Source organism: Parasteatoda tepidariorum, chromosome 1, assembly GCF_043381705.1.
Source record: "Parasteatoda tepidariorum isolate YZ-2023 chromosome 1, CAS_Ptep_4.0, whole genome shotgun sequence".
In the NCBI taxonomy this organism is placed as follows: Eukaryota; Metazoa; Arthropoda; class Arachnida; order Araneae; family Theridiidae; genus Parasteatoda; species Parasteatoda tepidariorum.
This window is the reverse complement of record NC_092204.1, coordinates 17,835,352-17,862,950: the sequence shown is the minus strand read 5'-3', so window position 1 is coordinate 17,862,950 and position 27,599 is coordinate 17,835,352. Positions and strand designations below refer to the sequence as shown.

The following is a 27,599-nucleotide window of genomic DNA, read 5'->3' as shown; positions in this document are numbered from 1 at the left end:
GTTGACTTTTTGTCTGTTGACCAAAGGGAGACTGTTTTGATTACAGCGCCACATGACCTTTTGAGGTTCGTTAAAAACATTTTGCTGTGCATAATATTTTTCTGATTTGGCATCACTTATTTTGCCGGTGTTTCTGCTGTCTGACATTTCAAGATGTCTGCTTGGTCTGCTCCAGTGTCTGGAAATCCACACGTGTTTTTAGATGTCAAAGTCGGAGAAGAAAAAGGTTTATACTTTATCCTTCACCTTATATGCCATCATCTCACATACTATATTTATAGTTTTAGTGTATTTCTTTAACTTATTCTTTAAAATAAAAGCAAGTTGTGTGTCTTTTGTCAACCAAAACATAATTCTTTAAAACCAAAACTAGATTAATCTTGCCTTTTATTTTTAAATTTATTAATTATTTATAAAGATTATTTCACATATAATGTCGAAGCATTAGGTCTGATCAATTGTTATATTGATTATCAGAGAAATCCATTTCTCTTTCATTTGTTTACATTAGTCTGTCTGTAAATAAAACATATTACGTGCTATTATTTTAGCTTATTCTTTGCCAATGTAATTTTTATTATTTTGTATCAACTTCTATCCAGCAATTTATAAAATGTAATACAGTATGTATTATATTCCCAAGTATTATGTTGAAAGGATGTTTATAAACAATTAAACTCGGACACATTATACAGAATGTTTCCAAACACTTCTATTTTTGAGACTTTAATAGTTTGAAGAACGATTTATGTATTTTATTAATGAGTAACAGGTGTTAATGTAGATATTCTTTAAAGCATTTTGTTCAATTAGAAAAACTTAGTTTCCTTAAAAGAAAACAGCAACAGTTTCTACAATCCAAGACATGTCTCTCTTACTCTGGTTCTCAGATAAGAAGAGTGATTGTTAGTTAAACTTTAGAAAAAACGGTAGTTTCACAAAATCCTTTTTCTTAAAATTTTAATTTTGTGTCTAGTAAGAAACGATAAATCCATATTTTTATCATTTTTTTGTGTTGGTTTTTTAATGTAATTATTAATTTTCACAAATTATATCTAAATTTTCACAAAATAGGTACCTTTCAGAAAAACCACGACAGACCCCTAAACTTATATGTGTAACTTAACTAGCGGAGATTTCCGTTTCTTTATCTGTAGCAGAATAATCGCGCTTAGTCTTGGAAACTTTCGGGCAGAGCCCTCCTAGAAACTAAAAAAATCACAGAAAGAGACCATCTCGAAAAATATAACTTGTAGCCGGGGGATATTTCTGTATAGTTATCTGTCGTGCCAACTACAATCAGCAAATACAAGGTGCCAAATTTATTTTAAACTTGCAAATTTTTAAAAAAAAACATGTAGATCTTTGCTCGGGGTGACTGCGAGTTATACCTTTTGAGTTCGTCCCTTTCTAAGATTTTTTTTTTAGTTTCTTGTGGGTTACTGCCCGGAATTTTCCAAGACTTGGTGATTATTCTGCCACAGATCATGATACGGAAATCTCCCCTGTAGCCACCCCCTTGGATTAACATCTACTTGTTTTATTTGGAAAAAATTTGCAAGATCAAAATCTATTTGGCACCTTGGCAATTGTAGTTAGCTCAGCTAATCATGATTCGGAAATATCCCCATTAATCATACTAACCTATCAAAATTAATGTTATTTATAATGAGATCATGACAATGTAAATAGTAAATATTGTTATTTAGAAAGTTAATTAAACAATAACAATGAATACTAGCTATTAACTTTAAGCTTTCAATGATACAATAACAATGAGAGAACAATGCTAGAACATCTGCTACTTTATTCCTATGTAGCATACCTAAAGTCTAATCACCTTCGGCAATTCATTGTAAGTTTTTGCTAGAGGTCTCTATGATAAAGTACACTAGTAAATTTTTGAAACGTGTAAAACATTCCTAACAAGATAAATTTTAATTTTCTCCTTATTTTAACTAATATGTAAGTTTTTTTTTAAACTTTCTTTGAGCTATTAATAAGTATTTTCTTACAGTTGGAAGGATAGTTATTGAATTGTTTAAAGATGTTGTGCCTAAAACAGCAGAAAATTTCAGAGCTCTTTGTACAGGAGAGAAGGGAATTGGAAACTCTGGAAAACCCCTGCATTACAAAGGAGCAACATTTCATCGAGGTAATGTCTTTTTCATTTTTGCTAAATGTGGCTTAATATCAAATTATTTTATTTACTGTATTGTTTTATTAAAAAATCAAGGTATAGTTAAGAACGAGAGGATTTTTTTCAGTAAATTATTAGTTTGAATATACTATTACACGTTTTTTTTTTTTTACTGAAGTGTTAAAGTTTAAATTTATATGGTGTTCCATAACCACTGCCTGCCCCTATTACATTTTTTGTCTAAAAGATAAATCAAACTTTTGAAATTAATTAATTAACTCAGTATTTTTATCATTTAAATTTTTTTTAAAATTAATTGCAAACCTTATTGGCAATCGAAATGGCCTACAGGTGACATAGAACAGAACTCTCCACCTATGGCAACACTTTACATGCTTTGAGTCATAGCAGAGATGCCAACTGCTCCGAACACGTCAAAATAATTTAAAAAACGGTATATAACTTCGAAGTAAATTTTGCAAATATTTGACTATTTTTGCTTGCTTATTAAAAGGTATGACATGCCATAAGTTCGATAAAGTGGTGAATTGCATAAGCCTACAAATTCATTAGAAATAGTGGTGCATAAANGAAGTGTTAAAGTCCATAACCACTGCCTGCCCCTATTACATTTTTTGTCTAAAAGATAAATCAAACTTTTGAAATTAATTAATTAACTCAGTATTTGTATAATTGAAAATTTTTTTTAATTAATTGCAAACCTTATTGGCAATCGAAATGGCCTACAGGTGACGTAGAACAGAACTCTCCACCTATGGCAACACTTTACATGCTTTGAGTCATAGGAGAAGGAAGTATGTTAGTTTCTGTCTTGATTTTCAAATAGATTAAAACTTTTAAGTTAGGAAACTATGTGGAACTGAAAACTGCATTGAACATAGATCTAAATGAAAACGTATTGTAAATTTAAAAAATATATTTTTAACAATTAAATAAAAAAAAGAAGAAAATATTGTAGGACATTCCGATACACAAAGATAAATCGGAAATCGTCATGGAGAAATCTTCAGAGGAAGGCATTGGGCTGTTTGGCCAACTGTGATGATGATGACATTCCTGTACAACTGAGAAGAGGATGAAGGTCAAGACATGAGGGGTAGGGTCAAGACATGAAACCGGTCTTCTCCCGAGGTGGTATATTCGAGCCTTGCGATCGCGAATAATTCAATGATATATTTTAGTTAAATTCATTTAGAATATATAGGAACTACTAAAATTATTTTGCATTAAACTGTGCTTAGGCAGGGGTCTGTCCAGGCCAAATTTACTACCGTTTAGCGGTACCTTCACAGGGTCGCATTCATTTCATCGACACACCATTTCATCGACAGGCCGTTTCATCGACTAGGCCGTTTCCTCGACAGGGTCATTTCGTCGACAGGGTCATTTCGTCGACAGGGTCATTTCGTCGACAGGNGTGGTATATTCGAGCCTTGCGATCGCGAATAATTCAATGATATATTTTAGTTAAATTCATTTAGAATATATAGGAACTACTAAAATTATTTTGCATTAAACTGTGCTTAGGCAGGGGTCTGTCCAGGCCAAATTTACTACCGTTTAATGGTACCTTCACAAATTCAACTTCAGGAAAAACGGTAGTTTCACAATATTCTTTTTCCTAAAATTTTATTTTTCTATCCCTTAAGAAACGATAAATCCATATTTTTACCCTATTTTTGTGTTGATCTTTTAATATAATTTTTAATTTTTCACAAATTATGTCTAAATTTTCACAAAATAGGTACCTCTCAGAAAAACCTAGACAGACCCCTGTTAGGTAAATGGGCTTTTTAGTTGTATTCTAAAATACTTTGATTTGTTTAATTATTTTCAGAAATACACTCTTGATGAAATTATTTTGAAAAGTTTTCAAAATTAAATGAACGCAACTAGTAATAAATTCAGAATTCTAAACTAGTCTTCTTTTTTCCTCCAGAGAGTTTCAAAGTAAAGTCTGTTTTAATCCTTATTTTGATGTTTGGTTCCTCTTTTGAATGATTTAAAAATTATTTTCAATAAGCCTTTTAATTATGATAAAAATGCGATGCACACAAAATTTGCATGTCGACCTCCCTCCGCATCCTTCATGTTGTTTGAAAGCCAATGATGCTGATGTTAGTGAACTGTTTAATTATAGATCAGTGCCACAATCATTGAACCTGGGGATCAATCTTAATTTAAGATTTTCCATGCTAGTTTAGAAAAGTGAAATGACAGACGGCATAGCTTCACCACCTCAAAATTTTCATGTCTCTTTTATTCATTTTATTTAATAAAGGTCAGACTTTCCACTTTTCTGCAGAATTCTGCTTTAAATTGCAAATGATTTATTGTTTACTAGGGAGGCCATGTGTTTGAAATAGCTTACATATTTTACACTATCATTAGTCATTTGTTGTGGTACCTGAATTTACAAATGGATCTTTGACTGAAACAGGTTGCAAGCACTTTAAGCTAATTAGACTTTCATCAACTTTACTTTTTTGTTACAACCGAGATCACATTTTCTAACTTCAGCTTCTCCCCATATTTTGAAACTTATGTATCCTCCATACCTATTAAAAGCGATTTGTGACTTCTGTAAATGTATGTCTCAATAACTTACTTGAGATTTTCCTTTGTAACTATTAAGATTGCAACTGCAATTTAGTATGAAAATATGAGTATTCATTGATTTTCATGTACTTATGTATATCGGTGGAGGTTTCACGTTCAGCTGACCACCTAACCGGAACATCTGCTCCTGCACCCCAAAGCCCAGGGTCAAGAAAACTGAGATGGGCACAGTAGGCCTTGGCCCTCTATGGGCTGTCACACCACTGAGTTTTTAGTTTATGTATATGGGAGAAACTAAAAGGAAATGAGACTAATGTAAAAGAAACTAAGATTTTTATACTTGAATTGAATTGCCATAAACAATAATTATGATTTGTACAGTAGTGTCAGTTATTGCTGTAATGATATTACATAATTATGTCAATTTTTGCTCTTTAACAAGGTAAATAAAATCTTATATGTCTAGTGGTAAATATTTCATAAACTTGTTTTTAATTTTACAAATATCGCTTTATTAGTATTATGAAGAAAAAAAAAAAAGAAATTGTTGTTAGTACCAAACAGAAATGAATTTTTCTTGGTTTGGAATTTTAATTTCTAAAAAAATTGAGTTCTATAATTTGTTCCATTTTCTTATATGCTAATTTAAACCATTTATTTACTTTAACACTATTTGATTTTTAATTAAAATTTAAAACTGCAATCAACTAATTTTAATATTGAAGTTCATGTAATGCCCTATAAAATTAGCTAGATATAAGCATCTATGAAAGAATATTAAAAAATATTTTTTTTTCTTATTTGTTCTATTTTCAATTTTAGTTATTCGTAGGTTTATGATTCAAGGAGGGGATTTTATACATGGAAATGGCCAGGGCTCAGAAAGTATCTATGGTGATAGTTTTGAGGATGAAAACTTTGACTTAATGGTATGCCTAAGTTTTTTTTAAAAATTATTATTAAAACACATTTAAAAGAAATTTTAATCTATTTTTATTGTACAATTTATTTTTATTTTTTGTTAAATAAATTAACAAAGTCTTTTCCTGTGGCAGAATTTTTTCAGACTTTCTGCGACAACCTTCCCTATTATTATTTTTTAAAGATACATTTAATTATGACAATTATTAATTTAAAGTGTTTACAGAAGAAAGTATCGAATAAAACATAAAAAAATTTAATTGTAAGAGTAATATTTTAATTCTAATATTTTAGGCGCTTTCTCACATATTGTATGCGGAAAAATCAGCTAATTATTTCCTCTTTCAAATTTTGTAAATCATTACAAAAATTAAAATTCGTACATAAATTAAAAATTGTAAAATCCGTCCAGTAACTCCAAAATAAAGACCGATGACGAAATCACTCGAATAGGACTCTTAAAAAAGAGATACTAAACTAAGAAGAAAAAATGAAAGAATCATCATTTCTAGAACTATCTTTTAAACTTTCGCGATTTCTGAATTTTTTTAATTTTATGTTATTAATATGACATTCTAGCTGAAGCGACTCATTACTTTTTTTTTTCAATCCAAAATGAGAATGGAAAATCCATAATTATTTCTTTCTTCCTCTCTGATACACAAGAAATAAATCTTTTGAAAAAAATTCTGCAGAAAAAAAAAATCGAAAAATTATGCAGAAAGGAATACTAATTTTTTTTCTTTTCCTGAATGAAAAATCTTTCTGCAAAAACTCGGTAATGTTCTGCAACAATTTCACAGTGTAGCCTCAATTCTGCCACATGCAAGTCTTAATCCTGTAAAAATATTATTTTACTTAAAATTTTTTTAAAAAAATTGATAGATTGTTACAGCGCGCTTTTTATGAAAGTTTTTATTTGCAGTGATTTTTTTATGTTATTGTAAAGTCTAGCATTATTCTAGGCACATAAAATTCTTAAGTTATTAAATGTTGTCTTTTAGAAATTCCTGGGTCTTAAAAAAAAATTTCTTCTTCTGTTTTTAGCATGATCAACCAGGATTATTAAGTATGGCTAATAGTGGCCCTAATACTAATGGCTGTCAATTCTTCATAACCACTGTACCCACCCCACATCTTGATAATAAGCATGTTGTTTTTGGTAAAGTGAAGTATGGTTTGGGTGTTGTATCAGAATTAGAAGGTCAAATCACTGACAATGATACTCCGTTAGAGGTTGGTAAAAATGTTATTTTATTGCATTGAATTTTTGTTGCGTGTCTAAACCCACTGACAGTTCTGCAAATAAAGTCTTATTTTAATATGTGGAAAAACCCCATTGAAAAACTGGTTTTTCCTTGTCATTAGATAGGGAAATAATGTATTGGGGGAAAATCATTCTCCTAATTTTGCCCATTTTCTAAACCGCCAGTGGGTTAAAAATCTAATGTTTTTTTTTTTTTTAAATCACTATTTTTTTCTTCTTCAAAATATGTTTACTGACACACGCATATTAAAAGTTGTTTAAAGATAGGTTTTATTTTAACATGCAATTTTCTCCCTATAGCAAAACCTGTTATTTTCCATATCATTAGGTAGGGAAATGGTGTATTAGGGCGAAACATTCGTCTAATTTTGCCCATTTACTAAACCGCTTGAGGTTTAAAAATCTAATGTTTTGAATTACGATTTTTTTCTCTATGTTTACCGACACGCGCACATTAAAAGTTGTTTAAAGATATGTTTTATTTATTTTTATTGATTGTCTAGTTTTGAAATGCATGCATTAACCAGTGTATTCTTTTCAAACTGTATACTGAATCTAACAGGTATTTAGTTCTGCCATTTAAAAATCTCCTTGCAGTTTTCTAAATTACCTCTGTTCAATAAATGTCTGCCATATTAAATTGTTAAAACGTGGACCTTTCTGTTAAATTTTATTAACTATTTTCAGTGCATTAATGACTTCTTATCTAAGAAGATCGTATCATAAAGTTAATGCTTTTCTTGTCATTCTACAAAATTTTCTTACTTCCTAAATATTGAGTGTGTGCTCGGCAATCATTGTTAAACCGCTTTTTCCGAAGATAAAAATAGTAACCTCATGAGAAGTTTGAAAAGAGCCCTTTCATTTTTGTATTTGTTAAAAAAATTTATGATTCAGCGCAGTTCCCTACATTAAATAATGTGTAAGATCTGGTTTTATGTTCCAATTAAATATGGTTTGGTGACAGAAAAGTTATTTTTGAATTTTAGATTGGAAAAGAAATGAATAATAAATTGTCAAATAGAGTGGCATTCTTTTTCTCCTCGAGCCTCGAAATTTATCTTATATTCCATCTATTAAATACATATCATCAAGCCTAATTGATAGAGCATACACATTCACCTTATTTTATTTCTCTAAATATACTAATTTTTTTACATCGCATACTCTTTACTTGTTTTTGTTACAATATCAGTTAACAGAAAATAATCTTCAACACTTTAACGTGTTGCTTTATGTTTGAATAGCTTGCATATTGCATATATTTCAGTATTAATGTGTGACGATTGACATGTTATGTTTGCAAGACATTCGACTTTGTAAAAAGAAACTATATTAAAATTCATTATTTGTTTTCAATGTCTCAATAATTTAAAATTATATTTTCTGCATTTAAAACTTTTTTTTAATTGAACAATGCAAAATTTTTAAACAATTGTGGAAAGAATATTTAATATAAAATAATTTTTTATTATTATTAAAACCATGTGTAATTTATGATTTTTATATGCTATATTTTAATTATACTGTAATTGAACTGTAAAAATTTATATTTGAATATTAAAAAACTAGAAAATGCCAAAATATATTCTGGGTTTTAATTATACAGTAATTGCATTGTGTAAAAATGTACTTGAATATTTAAAAAATAAATATTTTTCCTTTTTCTTAAATTGAAAATCTTAAAAATCATGCTTTAAAAAACTAATTTTTTAAAAAAAGAATATTAATGTATATTTTTTTCCTTTCCTGTCTAAAATTTATGCTACTCATTTCTTGTAACTTAATTTTATAATCAAATGCACTTATAAAAAGAAAATTTAGTAACCTTACATTATTAAATAAAACGTGTGTTTTTATTAAAATAATAAGACTTGTAAATTTCAATTATAGTAACAAAGCGTTTTAGGCAGTTCTCTATAGTCTCTGATACCATTTATACTTTTATATTGTAAATGATAAATTTTCTTTGAGTAAATAGGAAGTATTTTCCATTCAATTTTACAACTGTCATTTTTTTGCAGTCTTGTATAATAGAGAATTCTGGAGAATTTCTGCCTGGTCAAGATTTTGGTCTGTTTGAAAATGATGGAACTGATGACACATATGCAAATTTTCCTGAAGATTCTGATCTGGATTTCAATGATGTAAGAAAAATTATTTAATTTTTACTGTTCCTAAAATTGCATATGGCTTTTTACTGGTAAAATAATTCAAAATATTATAGTTTGGCTTAGATTTTATAATCAAACTTTCTTTCATGTGAATTACTATTTATTTTATCAATTATTTGTCTTTATTTTTTTAAAATTGAATTTTTCGTAGTGTTCATCTTGTAAAGCTAATTGTTTTTTTTTATGTTTAAAGTGCATTGAAGTCAAGTTGTGTCATGTCCGTTTCGTAAAGAGGGTTAATTTCTGACTAATGACATTAAAATTTTCTAATTTTTTGGTCATTCCTCACTATGATGAATTAAAGTCAGGAATCCAGTGTTGATATGTTTTAAGTTTATTATTTTTTTTATTATTAATTATTGATATGTCATATTACCATAAAGGTATACCCTGTAGTGAGAAGTCTTCATCACTAAATGATTAAAATTAATGTTATAGGTTCAGGATCGTATTTGTTTATTTTTCATGCTTGTTCTGTTTGTTCTATAAAATTCTTTTAATTTTAATAAATATTTTGCATTATAGATTGATGAAATACTATGCATTGCTGAGAAAATAAAATGGGCTGGAAATATATATTTTAAAAAAGATGATTATTACAGTGCTGTTAGAAAATACAAAAAATCTCTGAGGTAAAAGTTAAATTTTATCTGTAAATTTATACGAATTCTCGTGTGTTAGCTTGCATTATAATATTGTGTTTATATTGTAGGTATCTAAATAAACTCCATGAACTTCATGAAAATGTACCAAATTTAGATAAAAGGACAAGTCCCATAGTTGTTCCCTGTATTTTAAATAGGTAATGTACAATCTTTATTTGATGTTTACTTAATAATGGCTGTTAAACGTGTAATGGAAATTTAATAGGAACTACTTTAATGTTTTAACACTGTATACCTATTTTTTTATGCCTGCTATATTTATCTATGCAAAATACCTTATGTGCTAAATTTCTATATATATATATGTATGCATATGTAAACACAATATGTATTTAGGGGATTGTGGGGTAAGACAGGGTACCAAATATTCAAAGGCCTGTGGGAGAAAATTGCTGAAAATTTTGTTATATTTGTATAAAAATTACAATTTTACATTAAGGATCTTCAAAACTTCTACAAAATATGACTGTGTGCTTTGAAGAAGGTTCCCACATTAAAATTAGTTCTGGGCCAGTGAAACTTTTGTTCAGTCATGAATGTTGTTATCTTCAACATTTTTAGTTCTATAAAACATAAAAATATAATCTATAAATCTAATTTTGTCATTGACAGAAAATAATATATTATCTTTTCTCCAATATGACAAGAATGCATGCAGGGTTGCAAAAAACCCACCCTAAAGTGGGTTTTTCTAAAATTGATTTCTTATTTATCCTCTGTTATATTAAAGAGCTATTTTATTGAAATATATATGTAGTCTAGCCTAAAAAAATGAATCTATGAAATGAACGGCGTTTATAGACTGGAGTCATCTTCCTGGTTAGATTTGACTGTATGGCCATAGTCAGTGCCTTTGATTCGCTTTCTATGCAAAAAAAAAAAAAAAAAAAGTATTTCCTCAAATATTTTTTAAGATTAGAATGTAAATAAAAAGTAATCCTGTGTTAAAATGAGTTTCAAATGTGCTATGTATTTCAAATGTGCTATGTATGTACATATAGCATTTTGTATTGTGATGTCAGAAGAAACTATCTTCTGAATTTTGCACCAATTTATTTGTATTAATTATTAATTACACTTTAATTACCTATATGTTAAGTCAATTCATAAAACTAAACTTAATTGTTAATATTAAAATATGGTACCTATCCCTGCCCTCTCTTTTGAAAAAAAAAACCCCAATAAAACCTGAAATACCCAGAAAAACCCAATAGAACCCAGAAAAGTCCTATGAAACCCAGAAAAATTCACCCTGGTTAGGTTTTTCTGGAAAAACCAGTGTTTTTTGCAACCCTGATCACAAAACTAAAAATCCAGGACAAATCTTTGCTCACACTTCAGAAAATTCTAATGGGAAAAAATTTTCGGTCTCTGTCCAGTTTTGTTCTGTTTGTATTGTTAGCAAAATGAAAATGACGACAGAAAAATTAGAATTTGTTAACATTGATCTTAAAATTTTATAAACTCAAATAATTTCATATAACACCTGAAAATCTGCTACAGGACCCAGTTTGAAAATCCCAGCTCTGAAAACAGAACTAATTTCATCACAAACGAGGTACTAGGTCTCACCCCACAACTTGATCTTACGCCACTTTTCTCCCTATTGAGATTTCGTTTTAAAAATTTTTTCAACCAAAAATTCCTCTTGTACAACTAAAATTAATAATTTTAAATTAATTTTTAAAAACTTTGTAGGTTTATAATATATCTTACAAGAAAGGATTTTAAGCTAATGTTTGCAAGTTAAGATATTCATAAAAGGGAAGTCATTCAATTTACTACTTAATGTTTTAAAAAATACAACAAATATAAATAATTTCATGTAGCATTTTTAATACATGGAATTTTAAAAAAAGGTATTAACATCAAGTTATTTGATTTTTTTTCTGAAACTTAAAGGCATATGTATGCTTGTGTTCAGCTGACATTAAAAAAAATATCTTGAATAAAAGAGCAAAAATTATTAATTAAGGTCCGTTGTTTTTTTAAATTTTTACACAACTTTCAATTTACTTATTTCAGTGCTGCTTGTAAATTAAAATTAAAGCAATACGATCGAGCTTTGGAAGATTGTGATGAAGTAAGTTAGAAATACCTTTGAACTTCTGTTCTATTTTTTTTTTATCAATGTTTATACTCCTACAATTTTATTTATTTTATCTAGGCTTTAGATATTGACCCTACCAACGCCAAAGCTCTTTATAGAAGAGGTCAAGCCTTTCATGCACTGAGTGATTATGACCGAAGTTTAGTGAGTTACATTTTCACTTTCTGTTTTGCTAAATAATGTTTAAATGCCAATTTGAACTTTTGATGTGTTATACAATTGAAAAAAAAGTAGTATGGCTCAGTTTAACAAGTTTATTCACAGATCTTTTTCAGTCACGAAACTTCTAGTATTTATTAAATATTGTGGAACTAAATGTTAAAAATTAAGTTGTCTTAGTTACCAGCAAATTATAAAAGTCCTTAAAATTAGACTAAGGTAAATTAATTTTTGTTTCACATTGTGTTTAGGCATTTTATATTTTGTTGAAATATATTCAGTTAGAAATTTGTTATATTCAGTTATAAATCTTATGAAAGTCAGATTTTTCATTTCAAAATATTTAATTCTTCTCTATCATTTAATTTAATAAATAATTAAAATTGGAAATTCAGGTATCTCAGATTTGTTAAATATAGTGAAAATAATAATTTTCTTTAGACAAAAATATTTAATTTCAATACTCATTGTATTTTCATTTCAAAATTATGGAAAAATGTTTTTATTAATTTCATTAAAAAAATACTGAACCAAATTATAAATTTAAATTAAGAACATAATTGGGGCCATTCACTAATTTACATTTGCCATATGAATTCAATTTTAGAAATCTTTTTCTATTTTTAGTTTGCTAAACTCTCTACACATTCTTATTATTTCAGGATGTTCAATAATTATAATCTTGTTTAATGTTTTTCAATCTATGTAATTAATATAATTTAATGTTAATTAATTTAAAAAAATAGATTAAGAAACTCTGAATTAAATGATAAGTAATTTATTTTTTTGGTTAATTTAATCAAGAATTAGTTCTTTGCTGAAAACTTGTTATTTTATCACAATGCTAAAATCTGTAAATTTTGTAAAATCGGAAAAAATTTGGCATGGTAATTTTATGTGCACATATTTGATGAATGTAGAATTTTTAGCCATAGGAAGAAAATATTTTTTTTTATCCTAGTTATAATTTTTTTTTTTTAGTGCTAAAAATTTTTGAGTGCTTAAAAAGTACCTAAAAGGTGCTTATTTTTTGATGGAAAATATGACTGCACACTGTTAATGCTTTTTTATCATCTATTTCTTTAAAATTAAATTATCTATATAATGACAATCCTCTACTGAATTGCTTTTCTTTTTTTCTTTATCTTTATAGACTGATTTATTAGCAGCTCGAAAAATTGCGCCACATGATAAATGTAAGTAAATGTTTTGTCTGTATCTTACTTTTGAAACTATAACAGAAATAGCTTCACTCAGGTTACACCTACTTATATTTAATTTTTTTAATGTGAAATGTACAGTCCTCCTAAAAGGAAAAAAAGATTTGATCTTATGACTGGATGTTCAGGACGTTCTAGGACTCAATCTTAATAGCTTGAGGGAATGACCTCAAATTTACTAATTAATAAGTACAGATGGTATTTTAAGTAATGAAATCGGACACAAAAACGTACTTTCTTTGAATAAACGTTACCTTCTTTTTTTTCTCGATGGATTTGGATTTCTGAACCCTGCAATATAGGGGTAGCTGCATTCTGGAAAATATGGTCCCCATAGTTTGATCAGGAGAGCGGTCCAAAGTTCGTGCCCCTCTTTGTAAAGATTAGTATTTGCAAATTCTGTTGAATAGATTTCTCAGGAACTATTAAACAGATTTTGCTCAGGTTTTGCATTTTGCCTTCTAAAATTATGTTCTTTAAAATTTAAAAAATTCTATACCTTACTATTCAAATTTGTTTTGATTACTATTAAATGAAATAATATATATTTACTAAAAAATATTGTTTGCATCAATGGATAAACGAATTTTAAAATTGTGTGCAAAATTTTTTCATTTTACAAATTAACCCCTTCATGTTTTATTTTTACTTTTTTCATATTTCTCCTTATCTAGAGAAATTTCAAAGCGAATTAAAACATTTTTCATTTTACAAATCAGCCTTTTATGTTAATTTTACTTTTTACATATTTCTCCAACTCTCAAAAAATTCCAATGCTAATTAAAACAATTTTGCAGACAAATATAAAATTTGTTCGTCCAAAGATGATTCCATGCAAAGTATAACTTTTAGTATCTATTTATTATTTTATTTAATAATGGTCGAAAAATTTTTGAATTGTAAGGAATACAATTTGTTGCATTATTTTAAGGAGTGCAATTTTAAATTGCAAAATATAAGCTAAGTCAGTCGAACAGTTTCTGAGAAATCTAATTTTGAAGAAGTTGTATTTTTAAAATTCAACTTCTCAGGAATTATTGGACCAATTTTGCTAAAATTTTTAATTTTTCCATGCAAAAATACATATTTAAAAATGTTGTAAAAAGTTGTATACCTAACGATTCTAATTTTTTTCGAATGTTATAAAATAAAATAATGAAAAAATAGTAAACATTCATTAAAAGCTATTTTTTGCATGGAATTATCTTTGGCTAAATAAATTTTGTTATTGTGTGCAAAAATGTTTTCATTCGCTTAAAAATTTCATAAAATTGACATGAAGGAGGTCAAGCTTCAGACCGCTCACCTGACCAAACTATTTCGACTATATTTTAGGGACCAGAAATCCGAATCCGCCAACAACAAAAAAGTGTGTGTATTCAGAGAAAGTACGTTTTTGTGTTTGATTTTGTAACTTAAAAAATTGTCTGCACTAATTAATTAGTATTTTTGAGGTCAACCCTTAGATTTATTAAGATAGAGCCCTAGAAGGTGAAAATCCGATCATTAGATCAAAAGTTATTCAGGATGGTCCATTTATTTATTTTTTTGTGCACTGTACATATTATGACTATGAGATGTTTTACACTTGTCAAAAAAATTTCATAAACTACATTTATTAATATTTTCTTTTTTTTATTTATTTTAATAGCTGTTATGGCTGAAATAGCAGCTGTTCGAGGGGAGATGCAAGCCTATAAAGCTAGAGAACGACAGGTTTACTCCAAATTATTTGCATAAAAGAAAATGCAGTTATAGAGAAATATTGTAATTAACTGATATCATCTTCAAAACCTGTGGTATATTTGTTTTTACTGTTATTTCTTGTTTTATTGTGCATCTAAGTTTCATTCATTTGTGTTAATATGAAAGTCATTCTCATTATTATCAACTATTTTCAGCATATTACGTTGTCTATTAGCACTGAAGCTTTTAGTTTTATTTTAAAGAGAATAATTTGTATGTGAAAGTAAGAGTTAAATGATATTTATCTACTTTATCAAGAAAATATAACCATCATTAAACCTTAATTTTTAAAATTTAAAAATGGGATTTCTAAAGAGAATATGGGGCTAATATTTGTGTTTTCTTTTTCTAACCCACCAACAGAAAAAAATGTATATATAGCCATTTGGATACATGACCGAAAAAATGAGTAATTGTAAATTAATACTTATGTATCTCTAAGCTATAAAAAAAAATTAAGGTAAAAATAAAATTGCTACAATATTTCTAAGATGAATTTTGAACTCAAAATTTATAAAATCATTGTAAATAAAATACAATAAAAATATCTATCTGAAGAAGAAAATAGTTCTTTGTTTTATAACATAAAAACATCATGTTTGTAAAAATGAAACTGTTATAATTAGTATATAATTATGACGTGTGCAATATGTATTAAAAATGTAAAACGTTTTGAAGATTAAAACTTTTATCTGCATATTTATGCCAAAAATTTTATTGATAATAAATATCAAAGTTATGGGGAAATCATAAAATAAACGAATTAAGTAATTACCTAGTTAAAAATTTTCATACAATTTACATAAATGTTTTAATTATAGATTCATTTTATACAATATTTTAAATCTGAGAATTGTATTCTTTGTACAAAATTGGCTCCCACGTTTAATTCAATATCTATTTCTGGACAGTTGTATAAATTTTTAATTTATACTATAAACGTGAAAGTTTTGGGTAAATCACAAAAAATATAAATAATTACCTATTAAAAAAAATTGAAAGCAATTAATAATGTTTTAACTATAAATTTTTTCTATAATTGTTAAATATCTATATTTTTATGTGTAAAATATTTCAAAATTTCGTTTTAAGAATTCTACTTTTAGTGATACGATATAAATGAATCAAGTATTGAATACTATTTGTTTTCAGAAGTTATTAGTGTTGGTTTAAAATTTGTAGATCTATTTATAATATAAAGTGTGTAGATTTATATTTGTATATTCAAACATGCACATTATATTTGTGATAGTGTAGCCATCAAAATGTGCAAAATAACCTCAAATATATGTGTTGTGGTAATGAACTATGTAGAATAAATAAATGAAAAAGAGATATTATAATATTTGAACAATTGTTTCATTAAAATATTTTGATAAAATCTTTTACTATCTGTGTAAAATTCTATTAAAAATATTACATTGTAAAAACTTTAAAATGACTTAACAAAAAAAAAAATGCTAACTATGCAACATTTGACTGTGATTTAAATACTGTGTGATGCTGTTTTTATTTTTCCTCTCAGTGTAATTTTTTGTGCTAGATAGATTTTTTTCTTTTAAGAAAATTAATAAATGAAATTAATACATATTTTTAAAAAAAAATTATTTAATTGTTATTTCAAAACTAATTTGCTTGTGAGTAAAATCTACCTCTTATTTATTTTCTCACTGTTGTAAAAAATTATTTTAATCATTATTGTTTTGTTTCAAAGTTTAATTTTTGAAAGTTCAAACCAAGAAGATTTATTTTTAAGCTTTATTGTTAAATTTTAAGTATATTAAATATAATAAAGTAATTGTCAGATTAAGCTTAAGTAATGGTGATATTCTACACCAGAACTTAGTAGTTGTATCTCAGCTTTACTTTTCACTTGTTGTGCCATTTGTCTTATAAATATTGAATTAATAGGTTGTAATTTGTTAGTAATATTTTTGAAATATTATATGATTGTCTTGTCAAGAATATATTAGTAAATATATTCTTAATATTCTAAGTTAAAATCTACTGAACTGCTAATGTTACATTCTGTAGAAATTAAGACATTGCCAGTTAAATTTAAAAATAGGAAAATAATAATTTTGCTCTTCAAGTTTAGTTATTTTATCAAAATAATTTAATGTAACGTTTTTATTTCATAAAAAAAATTATTTTAAGAACTCAAGTGATTAAATAGGATTTCGTTTTGTATCTAATTTAAAAAGTATAAACTCACATAAAATTAAAAAAAAGAAAATTAATCATAAACTTATAGTTTTTATTATTTTTTTACTTTGTTATTAAAAGTTTTATTACAGTATAAGTTTTTTTTAGTGCGGTTTTTATTGGTGATGTTTTTGTACAGATATTTGTTAAGGTGTGGATATGAGATAATTGTCTTCACGTAAACAAGAAATTTTCAGTTTTTATTTTCACTTAAGTTATTTGCATATTGCATTTAATATTAAGTAAAGGTAATTTTTCTTTGGAAGATTCAAAAGTAATACTTAATAAGTCTGAAAATCATTCTAATGTTAATTGTTATTTTCTGCTTTAAAATTGTTATTCTGCTTTCAAAGTAATATATTCTAAGCAGTTTATTAAATCAGATAACTAAATAGGTTAATGTTGCAATCTTCACTGTGTATTTCATATGATGGGGTGAAGACAATGGATTTCAGAACTAAATTATGGTAAAAATTTCTTAATCCAATTCTCAAAAAGACTTATTTTCTAATCAGCATCTTCCATCTATAAAATGCCTGGCATATTTGCATTAAGATTTATTTAATCATGTAAATGAGTGGTTAAAAATCATTAAAATAAATCATTTAAGTTCATTTCAATGCTTAATGCCAATTAATTTTTTTAGTTCTTCAATCTAAATGTTATTGTTAATGCTTATTAATCTTTTTGAACTAAGAATTTTTTTATTTTATAAATGTTAACACCTGTAAAAAATGCTAATACACGCTTATATTGTAATGTAGGCACAATATTTCTGATTTTAAAAAGAAAAAACTAGATAATTTAACAGGTGTATGGAACATTATTTTAAATAAATGCTTGTTTTTTTATAATTTTTTTTCAGTTAGTTAAAAATTGCTCAAAAAGTTTTTTCAGACAGCATTTTAAATTTAAAAGAGATGTTTTTTTTATTTAATTTATGACATTAAAGTTTTAATATAATTTTTTTTAAATTTCCTAAAACTCTTTTAAAAAAATATTTAGTCCCCTAATGGCGAAGTAAAAAAACTCATATTTTGTGTTATAATTTTTAGGTATTGAGTTGGATACTGGAAATGTTAAAAAATTTCTTTACCTGCAATCTAATTAAGATAAATACAATTATTTCTATTTTATTAGCATTAATATTTTAATAAAGTAATTATCAAAATTTTCAAGATTTTTTTCGTCCCACATACCCACCCTAACTACTATATTTGATATAATTCAGATTATTGAAAATTGCATTAAATACTAATTGTTGAGCTCACTTGTGCATATTTTATTGAAAATTTAGTTGATACAGTATAATTTGTTTATTGCAAGTCTTAATTTAACAAATACTAAGTTATTTGAACATAAGTGGTTTAAAGAAATCTTTTGGTTCAAACTATGCAAAAAGTTTAGGTAGATAAGAAATGGAGAGTAACGATAAGTCCTTCACCCGTCTTGTCATGAGTTCGACAAGTCACAGTGCTACAGCGCTTGCAACCAATAAACAAAAAATTGTGAGTGATAATTACAGCAATAAATAAAAGATGTTGCTGCGTAAAACATCGAATAGATTCGGCCTCCTGTTACACATATGCATGCCTGTCTGTTCCTGTCCAAATTATATGCTGTGAGTGTTGTACACTAAACGATTGCCAAGTCACAAAGCCAAATCACTAACAAAACTCAAATTTTTTTCCTTCTGTGTAAGTAAAAAATAAGTATTCCGAGCATTTTCTTATTTACTTCTTTTGGATTTTATATTTGATAATATAGGTGTAATAAGCAACCTGATTATAAGCAAGTTCATCTGTATCCAATTCTGCTGATTAATATTTTTCTTGTGTTAAGTTTATTTTTAATGTAGCTATATTTTGTAAATGTGTAATTTATAATGCATTCTATATTCATGACATTTATTTGTAGTTAAGTTCTTTTGTTGTAATATGTACCTAGCCCTTGCACTTGTATTTGATATCAATGTAATTGTAAAAATTGCATTCAATGCTTTATTATTTCAAGTCTGTTTTACATATAAATATATATCTGTGCTCCCTCCATTTGTAAAATTGGCTATAGATCAATATTTATAATAAATTTTTGATATAGATTTTAGTTTTTTATTTAGAGTTTTAATATATAGTTGGAAGCAGATCTTCAATGTTTAGAACTGAAAATTTTGACTCCTACTACAAATTTTTCCCAAATCTGTTGAAAGTATTGTTATGATATTAATTTCAAATTTTATATACAATTACTAGAGAAAATAATTTATTTAAAATACATATATTTNATAGATTTTAGTTTTTTATTTAGAGTTTTAATATATAGTTGGAAACTGATCTTCAATGTTTAGAACTGAAAATTTTGACTCCTACTACAAATTTTTCCCAAATTTGTAGAAAGTATTGTTATGATATTAATTTCAAATTTTATATACAATTACTAGAGAAAATAATTTTTTTAAAATACATATATTTATTCTGAGAAATAAATTATAAAGTATTGATATTGTGAATAATCATTATAAGAAAATAACTATTAATCAATGTGTGATAAGCTTATGCACACGTATACAAATATCTTATGATAAGATGCTTTTGTTGAATTTGCATGTATTTTTATTATCTTTACAACTTAGTTAAATAAATTTGTTTTTGAAATTTAAGAATTAAAAAGGAACTTGATTATAATTCATTTATTAATATCTACTTTTCAAAAATTTTCTAAGTATTTTTTTATTAGCTCAATCTAACATAAGCTCAAATGGGAAAAACAAAGCTTGATATGAAATAATTCAAATTAATATTTGCCTAAATATATTTTATAGTACAGCCTATAGTACCTTACTTGATTCAGAGTCTGCAAAAGTTTTTCAATTTTGGGAATTCTGAATTGGAAAGTGGCACCCTCTGGTGTGAGTAAGAAATATTACTCGCACCCAAAGGGGTCACTTTCCAATACAAGTGACTGAACAATTTGTTAAAACTATATTACTATGCTTGAATGTGGTGATGTTCTAGTACAAAAGTTTCATTAAACACGTTTGAATAAAACTGCATGTTTTGACAATTCCAAACAGAGCACAAAATATAAATAACATGTTTCGAGTAAGATGGGAACATTAAAAATAAATCTTTAACTGTGAAATTTTAAATGAATTAAATTTTGTACTCCTGTCATTTGACATTCTGTACAATCGGTTGTATAAAAAATTCATTCTTTTCATTTCGAAAGTCATTTTCCAGGCGGCAATGAAGGGTTCAATGATAGCTACAAGAAGACTTTTATCCCAAATTATAATTTTCGTTAATCCAAATTTTTGATCACCTTCCAAATTACTTAGGTGCTCTAATTTCAACTGCAGCTCTGAGTGTGAGAACAATGAGTTTTAATTTTTTCCTGGCCACCACAATCAAAGTTTGTTTATATTATAGTGTCTGGAAATTAGCTTTATTGAATGTTTTGCCTAGCAAGTATATTTAAATTTTAACTGGAGTTCTGTGTTGATTGATAATACAAGTTGTCAATCGTTTTCTGAATAGTTATAAACATAATTTTCAACATGTAAAAGAACTTAATGCCCATCGAAATTTAAACTAGAGCTTGATGCTAATCCAATTTAATATTGTTTTTTAAATAATGCGAGCAAAATTAATGGTGATATTACCATAAAGTTTCAATACATCAAAATGCAAACAAATTAATGCAAGATTTCTTCCCTTCTTCCTAGTGCTGAGTAATTTTGCCTTAGTTTATTTGCATTTTGAACAAAAAATTTGAGTATTTGAAATTAAATGGTTCATTCTAAGTTCACCAGATACACTACTTTACTTTCAAATTAATGTAAATGAAGGCATAATTTTACAGTGAGCTAATAGAATTTAGACAATACGGCATTGATTTTTAAACGCTTCCATATTCCATGAGAAATTTTAAAAAAAATTTCTGTAACATAATCCAACTGTGAGCAGTCAAAGAAAGCAGTATTGTCTTTTTTTCTAAAATTAAGCCTTAAAAAGCAACTTTTAAGTCCAAGAAGGGAAAAAAAAAACTAATTTCTGTACTAGAAATGTACTACCATTATCAGCGCTAAAGGAAAAAAAGTGATTTTCTATCTTTTATGTTCCGACATCGATAATAGTTTATAGTGACAAAATGGTTGTTGACGCAGTAATAATCCCTGATTGGTTTTTTTAAAGCCCAATCTGGGGAATTTAAAATTGATATTTATCGGCAAAATAAGCTAATACACTATTTTCCTCCATTTTAATAGATTAGAACTGTCTGTGGATTTGGCTTAAGCCAAATTTCTCGTCAGTTCTTAATCCGTTGATTTCAAAACTAAAAGTCGATATCAGTGAATTCTTGTTTCCTCTTCCAGCTTTCAAACTCAGAGTAGAGGAAGTACAATTTCCTGCGATAAAAAATAGTTGAACTCAGAGTTCTTTTCCAACATATTTTGATTGTTCAAAATAGTAACAGGCATTTTGAATGAATGCTTTACAAAAATGCTGGAATTGTTAATGTGTTTCCCGTTAATAATGGTGCTGATCTTGCACATGACTTTTCACATTTCCATGGACGAAATCTTCGATTTCAGATTGGGTAGCTATTTAAACTACAATAAGTACGAAGACGATCTTCAGTCATCGAGGAAGGTATGATTTTGTAAGCATAAATTATAGTAAAATATGTTTCAAAATGAGAAGAGTAGCGGTATACAGTTTCAGTTGAAAAATATAGATATTTATTTATGTAAAAAATTATTTAGCGTGAAAACATAACAATTTTACTCTGAAAAAGATTGTTAATTGAAGAGAATAAACTAAGACTTTAAAAATCTATAATAAGTGCCAATTATAATATATATACATATAAGTTAAAAATATATAGAAAACATGGAAGAGATTAATGCAAAGAGAAGAAAAATGACATTTAAAAAAATATGTATTAAAAAGCAGGGAAGAAATAAAAAGATATAATATCTTCATCAGCTCACACGATAATATCCTCAAAAAGGAGTGCTTTCTAATATTGTATCAATATAGCCAAAGCAAAATATATCAATACAATATATGTATGATACAAGTTTTTTAGTATATATATAGATTTAAAAAATTGTATTATACCTATTTAATTTATTAACTTAGCCTCCTTTACGATTTGTTGTCCTACTCCCTATTCATTCAACCACAGAAAAAAGGAAAAAAACCGGTAAAACTTCTACTTTGCGATTGTTGAGCTCAAGCTGCCTCTGAAATCGTTCTTGGACGATTTTCTGACAAACAATGCTAGAAAAAAGTTTGGTCCTAATTGATGTTGCTAAAATTTTGTTTCATGAATATCAACCTTAATATATTTATCTTTTCAAATAAAACTATATTCGTTGAAAAACATTAAAAATCCATTCATGAAAACAAACAGGTGCTATGAAAAAAATTCATTAATGTAAATTAAATAAATAAACCCCAAAAATTTTACGAGTTATGTTTTCACATATATATTAAAAACATAAAGATTGAGCGAAGTAACAAAAACGGGGAACGTATATACTTTAAAGCTCATCTTCAATTGTCCAGTCAAAAAGAACTAGAGAAAAAAAAAGAAGATTAAAATAGTGTCGGAAAATAAATTAATAAATAAACAAGAATAATATTTCGTAAAGAAACCAATAGTATTAAAAAATATTAATAAGAACCAATCGAAAATGCGGCATGAAACGTAAAAGGAACAAACACCTCTGGTTAGACGCAGAGCGTGACTATTTTGATCTGAATAATTATTTGGCTCTGTACTTTTGACCTAAAATACTTTTTTTTTTTTTTTTTTTTCAAGTTGGATACAAAAAGAATTGATTCAAACTGCACAAATCACAGAATCGAAATCATTATAAATCAAGAACGTTTCAATCAAATTTTGTGTAGATAACTGAAATTACACCTTTATGAGTACACTTCTTCCATACTAGGTGTTTTTATCTTTCGTTCAAATTCCAACTATTGAAAAAAGAAGGTGGTGGCTTTCGCTATTTTTTTGTTAGTTATAGAGTTAATTATAGAGTTAAAATTTAAACATTAGGGATTTTTCAATGTGTTTGCAACAATTGTATAGATTAAATTCTTGTCAATGATATCTAGTTTTTCCTTTTTGGTTCTTGAGATTCTTTGGTGATAAAATTGTTATTACCAAGCCACTCAAAGAAGAGTGTGTCTTTTTTTTTTCCCAATTGAGTAAAAAGTAAGCATTTTACTTGTACTTCGCTGCTTTTTAAATTTAGTATTAAATTTATATTTTTTTGTTGCTTTTTTGAAAAAAAAAAATAGTGTTTGTAACGAGAACGTCGAAGAAATCGTTACTTTTTTATGAATTTTTTTTAAAAAATGTTCCTTTTTAAAAAAGTTTTTTTTTTTCGAAATTTATTATTTTTTTTTAACTTATAAATTTAATGTATGAAATTTACGATTTCGTTGAATTTGGATTTTCTCGAAATGTACTTTAAAATCGCTACTTTTTTCTATTTCATACTTTTAAAATCGAAAACTTTTATATATTTTATAAGCCAAAATTTTTATTCGTTACTTATTAAAATGAAAACTTTTTTCTCGTTGCTTTTAATTCGTCTTTTAAAAGTTATGTTCAAGTGTATGCTAAAAGGTGCATAACGATGCAAAAAACATTGACCTTGCTAAAAACATTTCCTGATTCAGATTTGAAAGATTTAGATATTTTTCAGTTAGAGCCTGGTGGACCAGGAGTTATAATTGATTCGAAAAAATATAGATGAAAATAGCTTAGAGCTTGCTATTCCATTCTATATGCCTGTGAATATTTTTTAAAAAGTATTATTGAAACATAGGGCTTCTATCACAGCTTTCTATCTCTCTCGATTTGTGGCCAGGTATTTTATTGCCTCTCTCATGTCTTTCCTATTGTTTACAATCGTCCTGAGCCAAGTATTTTTTAGGTCTTCCTCCTTTTCTACTGCCCTGAGGGTTCCAATCAAAAACTTGTTTTACTTTAAATTTTCCAAGTTTACGTAGAACATGACCAATACATTTCTTAATTTCCAGATTAATCGGTTTATGTTTTGCTTTTCTAAGGATTTCTGTATTACAAATTTTATGGAATCACTTGATACGTAAGATTCTTCGTAAACACTTGTTAATAAATACTTGAAGTTTTTTAATGTTATTTTTATTGCAATGACAAGTCTCAGAGCCATATAGTAGGGCAGATAAAACATTAGTATTGAAAATTCTAATTTTTGTTGAATTAGTTATGTTTTTCCAGAACGTATTGTGAATAGCATAACTGCTTCAGACTTTGTTTAATCTATTTAGTATATCTTCAACAGTTCCTTCTTTTTTGTTAATTATACTTCCAAGATACACAAAACTGCTTACCTCCTCTAGTCCTAAGCCAATAAAAAATTAAGACAACCGAATTGGAAAAAGTCAGTAACAATTTTTTAAAAATGTCACGAATGCGTGAATTGTGCTCCTTTTGACAAATTTCATTAACTATCCTTGAAGAGTATCTCGTTAATATGTTAAATTTCATGCTTCAAAAATTTTTTAAACTATTTTTATATTTTATAATCGTTAAAACGGGCTCATTATTTGCTTCTTTTTTTAAATTATAGTTTGCCCGGCAAGCATATTGCCAATGCGAGTGCCAAAATCAACTGGAAAGAAGCAAGACGGATTTACGCATCGAAAGATCAACTTGTGATTGTTTGTATCAAACAGAAATTAATAAAATATACACCCATCAAGGTTTCTGCAAGTAAGTAAATAAGTTTTCTACTATCTTTGTAAATAGAATCGGAGTATAAAGGTTAAGTAATTTCCCCACTCTCCACGCTTTTCCCCTCTCTGCTTTTTTTTCTCTCATGCAAGTATATTCCTTTCTGTCACTGCAACGTACTGCAAATGGTAAATGCTATGCCATCATAGATAAAACTCTTCTCACTTTGTAGTAATAAGTTTACCTTTCTTCCATTTAATTCTTAATACACTAAGTGACCACTAACTCTGAAACCAAATTCATTACTTTTAAAAGGCTATATCTATCTCTTATCACTTTTTTTTCGCACACTCTAAATCAAAAATAAAGGTATTTTGTGGTAATTTTTTTCCTCCTAAAACATATTCTCAGGTCATATAATAAATCTTGAAAAAACAAAAGTAATTTTTTTTTCAAAAGGTATTTACGTATTCATAGTATATTGATGTTGCTCAAAAGCTCAGTGATTCACTTTTTTCCAGACCATTAAGACGATAACTCTACGGTTTTCCAAGGGGTAGTGCTGTAGTCAGATTCACCTTGCATAGTCACTTTACTATACCTAAACGCCACTTTTAAAGTACAGCTGTAGCCAAGCGAAAGTTAAAAAGGTCGATGATAAAAACCTAGGGAGCGCTCTGTATTTTGTATTTTAAATAACATAAGTTTAAAATTCAATATACTGAAAAATGCAATTTTATTTAATTTTCAGGTGCTTGCCAGCCAATGAATTTCAGCAAGAAGTCCGAAGGAGAAGGCCTCCAGTTTGAGATAAAAAATTAAAAAAAGACGTAGAATCTACTTAAATATTATTTAAAGAATGTGAGCACTTATTCATCTAAATTCGTCATAGATAAATGTAAATAATCCGTCTTTTTCCAGAATATCATTTGAGTGACATATCTATGCTAACTAGTTATGCGCTGAATGCTAAGTGAGCAAACACAGTCTCATAAACGAATAGGGTATATAGTGCTATAGTACGTTGCTTTAAAAGTATACAGTATTTTGATTTGTGCTACAGTATTTGATTTTAAAATAAACATCAGGTAATTTTATTAATAGAAAAGCAATAGATCAAATATGGCTGAATTTAATTACCAAGTACATAAAAAACCCAAAATTAAAATACTATAAAAAGTTATAAATTACTATTTTTGTTAAAAGAAAATTCAAACTTTTTAAAAAGGGCTGGTTGGCCTCATTGGTAGGGCACTGGGCTTACGTCCAAGAGTTGGATCCCCACTGGCCGAAGACTCACCGTGTAGTAAATGTTGATTGAGGCACGTTAAATCTGTCGAGTCACTAAGTCCTCCATGTTCCCATAACAAATCTTACTTCTGGCGGTACTGATCCAAGAATTTCCTTGTATTCTGGATGGTTTATATACAAAAATTACAAGGCTACGGAGTTGAACTTTAGTGGTTGTAAACCCAAAATTGGGTCGGCTGTTCAACGACGGTTATAAAATAAAACTTTCAAAAAATTATGAGCATAGTAAAAAAGAAGTGAATTTTAAAGTTAAAAGAAATTAAAACTTATTGCTATTTTCTGATTTTAAAAAAAATTACTTATTTTTATATTTAATTCTAACATTCGTTTCCCGTGGTTTGACACACATATCTATCATATTTGATTTATAATTTTTCAAGTAAAAATGAGTATGACATCTGATATTATTCTATGATTCAACCTGTATAAATCATGAAAAAAAATTAAGTACACAGAAAAACAACAAGAGTAGTACTATGTAAGTCAACATTCACAACACACAGATAAAAATTTATTTTGTACAGCTTCTTATGATACAAAACAACTTTGTACATATAAATATAATTTTCTTTGTGAACATAGTTAGCAAGAACATCCATTAATAAAACAAGTGATTAAGAAATACAGATGTCATTTGTTACTTATTATGTGCAGTTGGTTTATTTCTTGTTTTAATCCATTCTAATTTCTATGCTCAAGAAAAAAAAAAGTATAACTCATTATAGAAAAATAACTCTTGTTTAGTTATATCACAAGTCAGTCTTATTTTTATCAAACTAATAAACTATATTTGATTTTCTATAAACTGTATTGACTAAATTTTCTCATCAAACTAAAAAGGTTTAAAATAAATATTAACATATCGTATGCTTGTAACAGTTAAAAATAAGTTTTTGAAACACGTAAAATGTTAACATGTATTTTCTGTAAAGTAAAAATAGAGGCAGCAAAACTATTTCATTTTCATTTTTTTAAAGAAATAATATATATTCCAAACAAGCATACATATAGTAAAATATAGTAATTTTTTACATTAGATTTGGGGAAAATACTCATTTTTGAGAAGATTTAGTAAACCTTTGTGAAATTTGCATTTTAGATCAATACTGATTGACAGAAGCTTATAGATATTTAATGGATAGTGCGGCTTTAGAGCATTTATATAAATTCATATTAGTGAAGATAATTTGTTTAATTTTACAGCTACATGTCTAAATTTTATTGTTAATAAAATAGTGGCGATATAAATTTTTCAAAACAGCTAAAATTATATCCATTGTTGGAAGTTAAGAAACAGTAGTACAGAAAATTATCTGTGACATAGTATCATTATTTAAACTCCAGCATGAATAACTGTCTTC

The 27,599-nt window shown here is 27.2% G+C and overlaps 2 protein-coding genes across 2 annotated transcripts; both read left to right on the top strand.

Annotated features, from left to right (window-relative positions):
* Positions 1 to 75: 75 nt before the first annotated feature.
* Positions 76 to 15,454, top strand: LOC107438282 (Cyclophilin 40). The gene is made up of 11 exons (XM_043041086.2): positions 76 to 226; positions 2,018 to 2,155; positions 5,543 to 5,649; positions 6,689 to 6,877; positions 8,933 to 9,055; positions 9,608 to 9,714; positions 9,795 to 9,884; positions 11,773 to 11,830; positions 11,915 to 12,001; positions 13,170 to 13,212; positions 14,888 to 15,454. The coding sequence occupies exons 1-11, from the start codon at positions 154 to 156 to the stop codon at positions 14,974 to 14,976; spliced, it is 1,104 nt and encodes a 367-aa protein (XP_042897020.1). The 5' UTR covers positions 76 to 153; the 3' UTR covers positions 14,977 to 15,454.
* A 6,140-nt stretch (positions 15,455 to 21,594) lies between these two features.
* On the top strand, positions 21,595 to 25,841 carry LOC107438275 (uncharacterized). Its single transcript, XM_016050510.3, has 3 exons — positions 21,595 to 21,839; positions 24,824 to 24,966; positions 25,679 to 25,841. Exons 1-3 carry the CDS (start codon positions 21,690 to 21,692, stop codon positions 25,734 to 25,736), a joined length of 351 nt encoding a protein of 116 aa, XP_015905996.2. The 5' UTR covers positions 21,595 to 21,689; the 3' UTR covers positions 25,737 to 25,841.
* Positions 25,842 to 27,599: the final 1,758 nt, after the last annotated feature.

Bases quoted from the DNA above. Each gene is read 5' to 3' on its own strand.
- LOC107438282 (XM_043041086.2), top strand. From the start codon at position 154: ATGTCTGCTTGGTCTGCTCCAGTGTCTGGAAATCCACACGTGTTTTTA. The intron at 227-2,017 runs GTTTATACTTTA...ATTTTCTTACAG, and splicing joins CAAAGTCGGAGAAGAAAAAG to TTGGAAGGATAGTTATTGAA. The intron at 5,650-6,688 runs GTATGCCTAAGT...TTCTGTTTTTAG, and splicing joins ATGAAAACTTTGACTTAATG to CATGATCAACCAGGATTATT.
- LOC107438275 (XM_016050510.3), top strand. From the start codon at position 21,690: ATGCTGGAATTGTTAATGTGTTTCCCGTTAATAATGGTGCTGATCTTG. The intron at 21,840-24,823 runs GTATGATTTTGT...TTTAAATTATAG, and splicing joins ATCTTCAGTCATCGAGGAAG to TTTGCCCGGCAAGCATATTG. The intron at 24,967-25,678 runs GTAAGTAAATAA...TTTAATTTTCAG, and splicing joins ACCCATCAAGGTTTCTGCAA to GTGCTTGCCAGCCAATGAAT.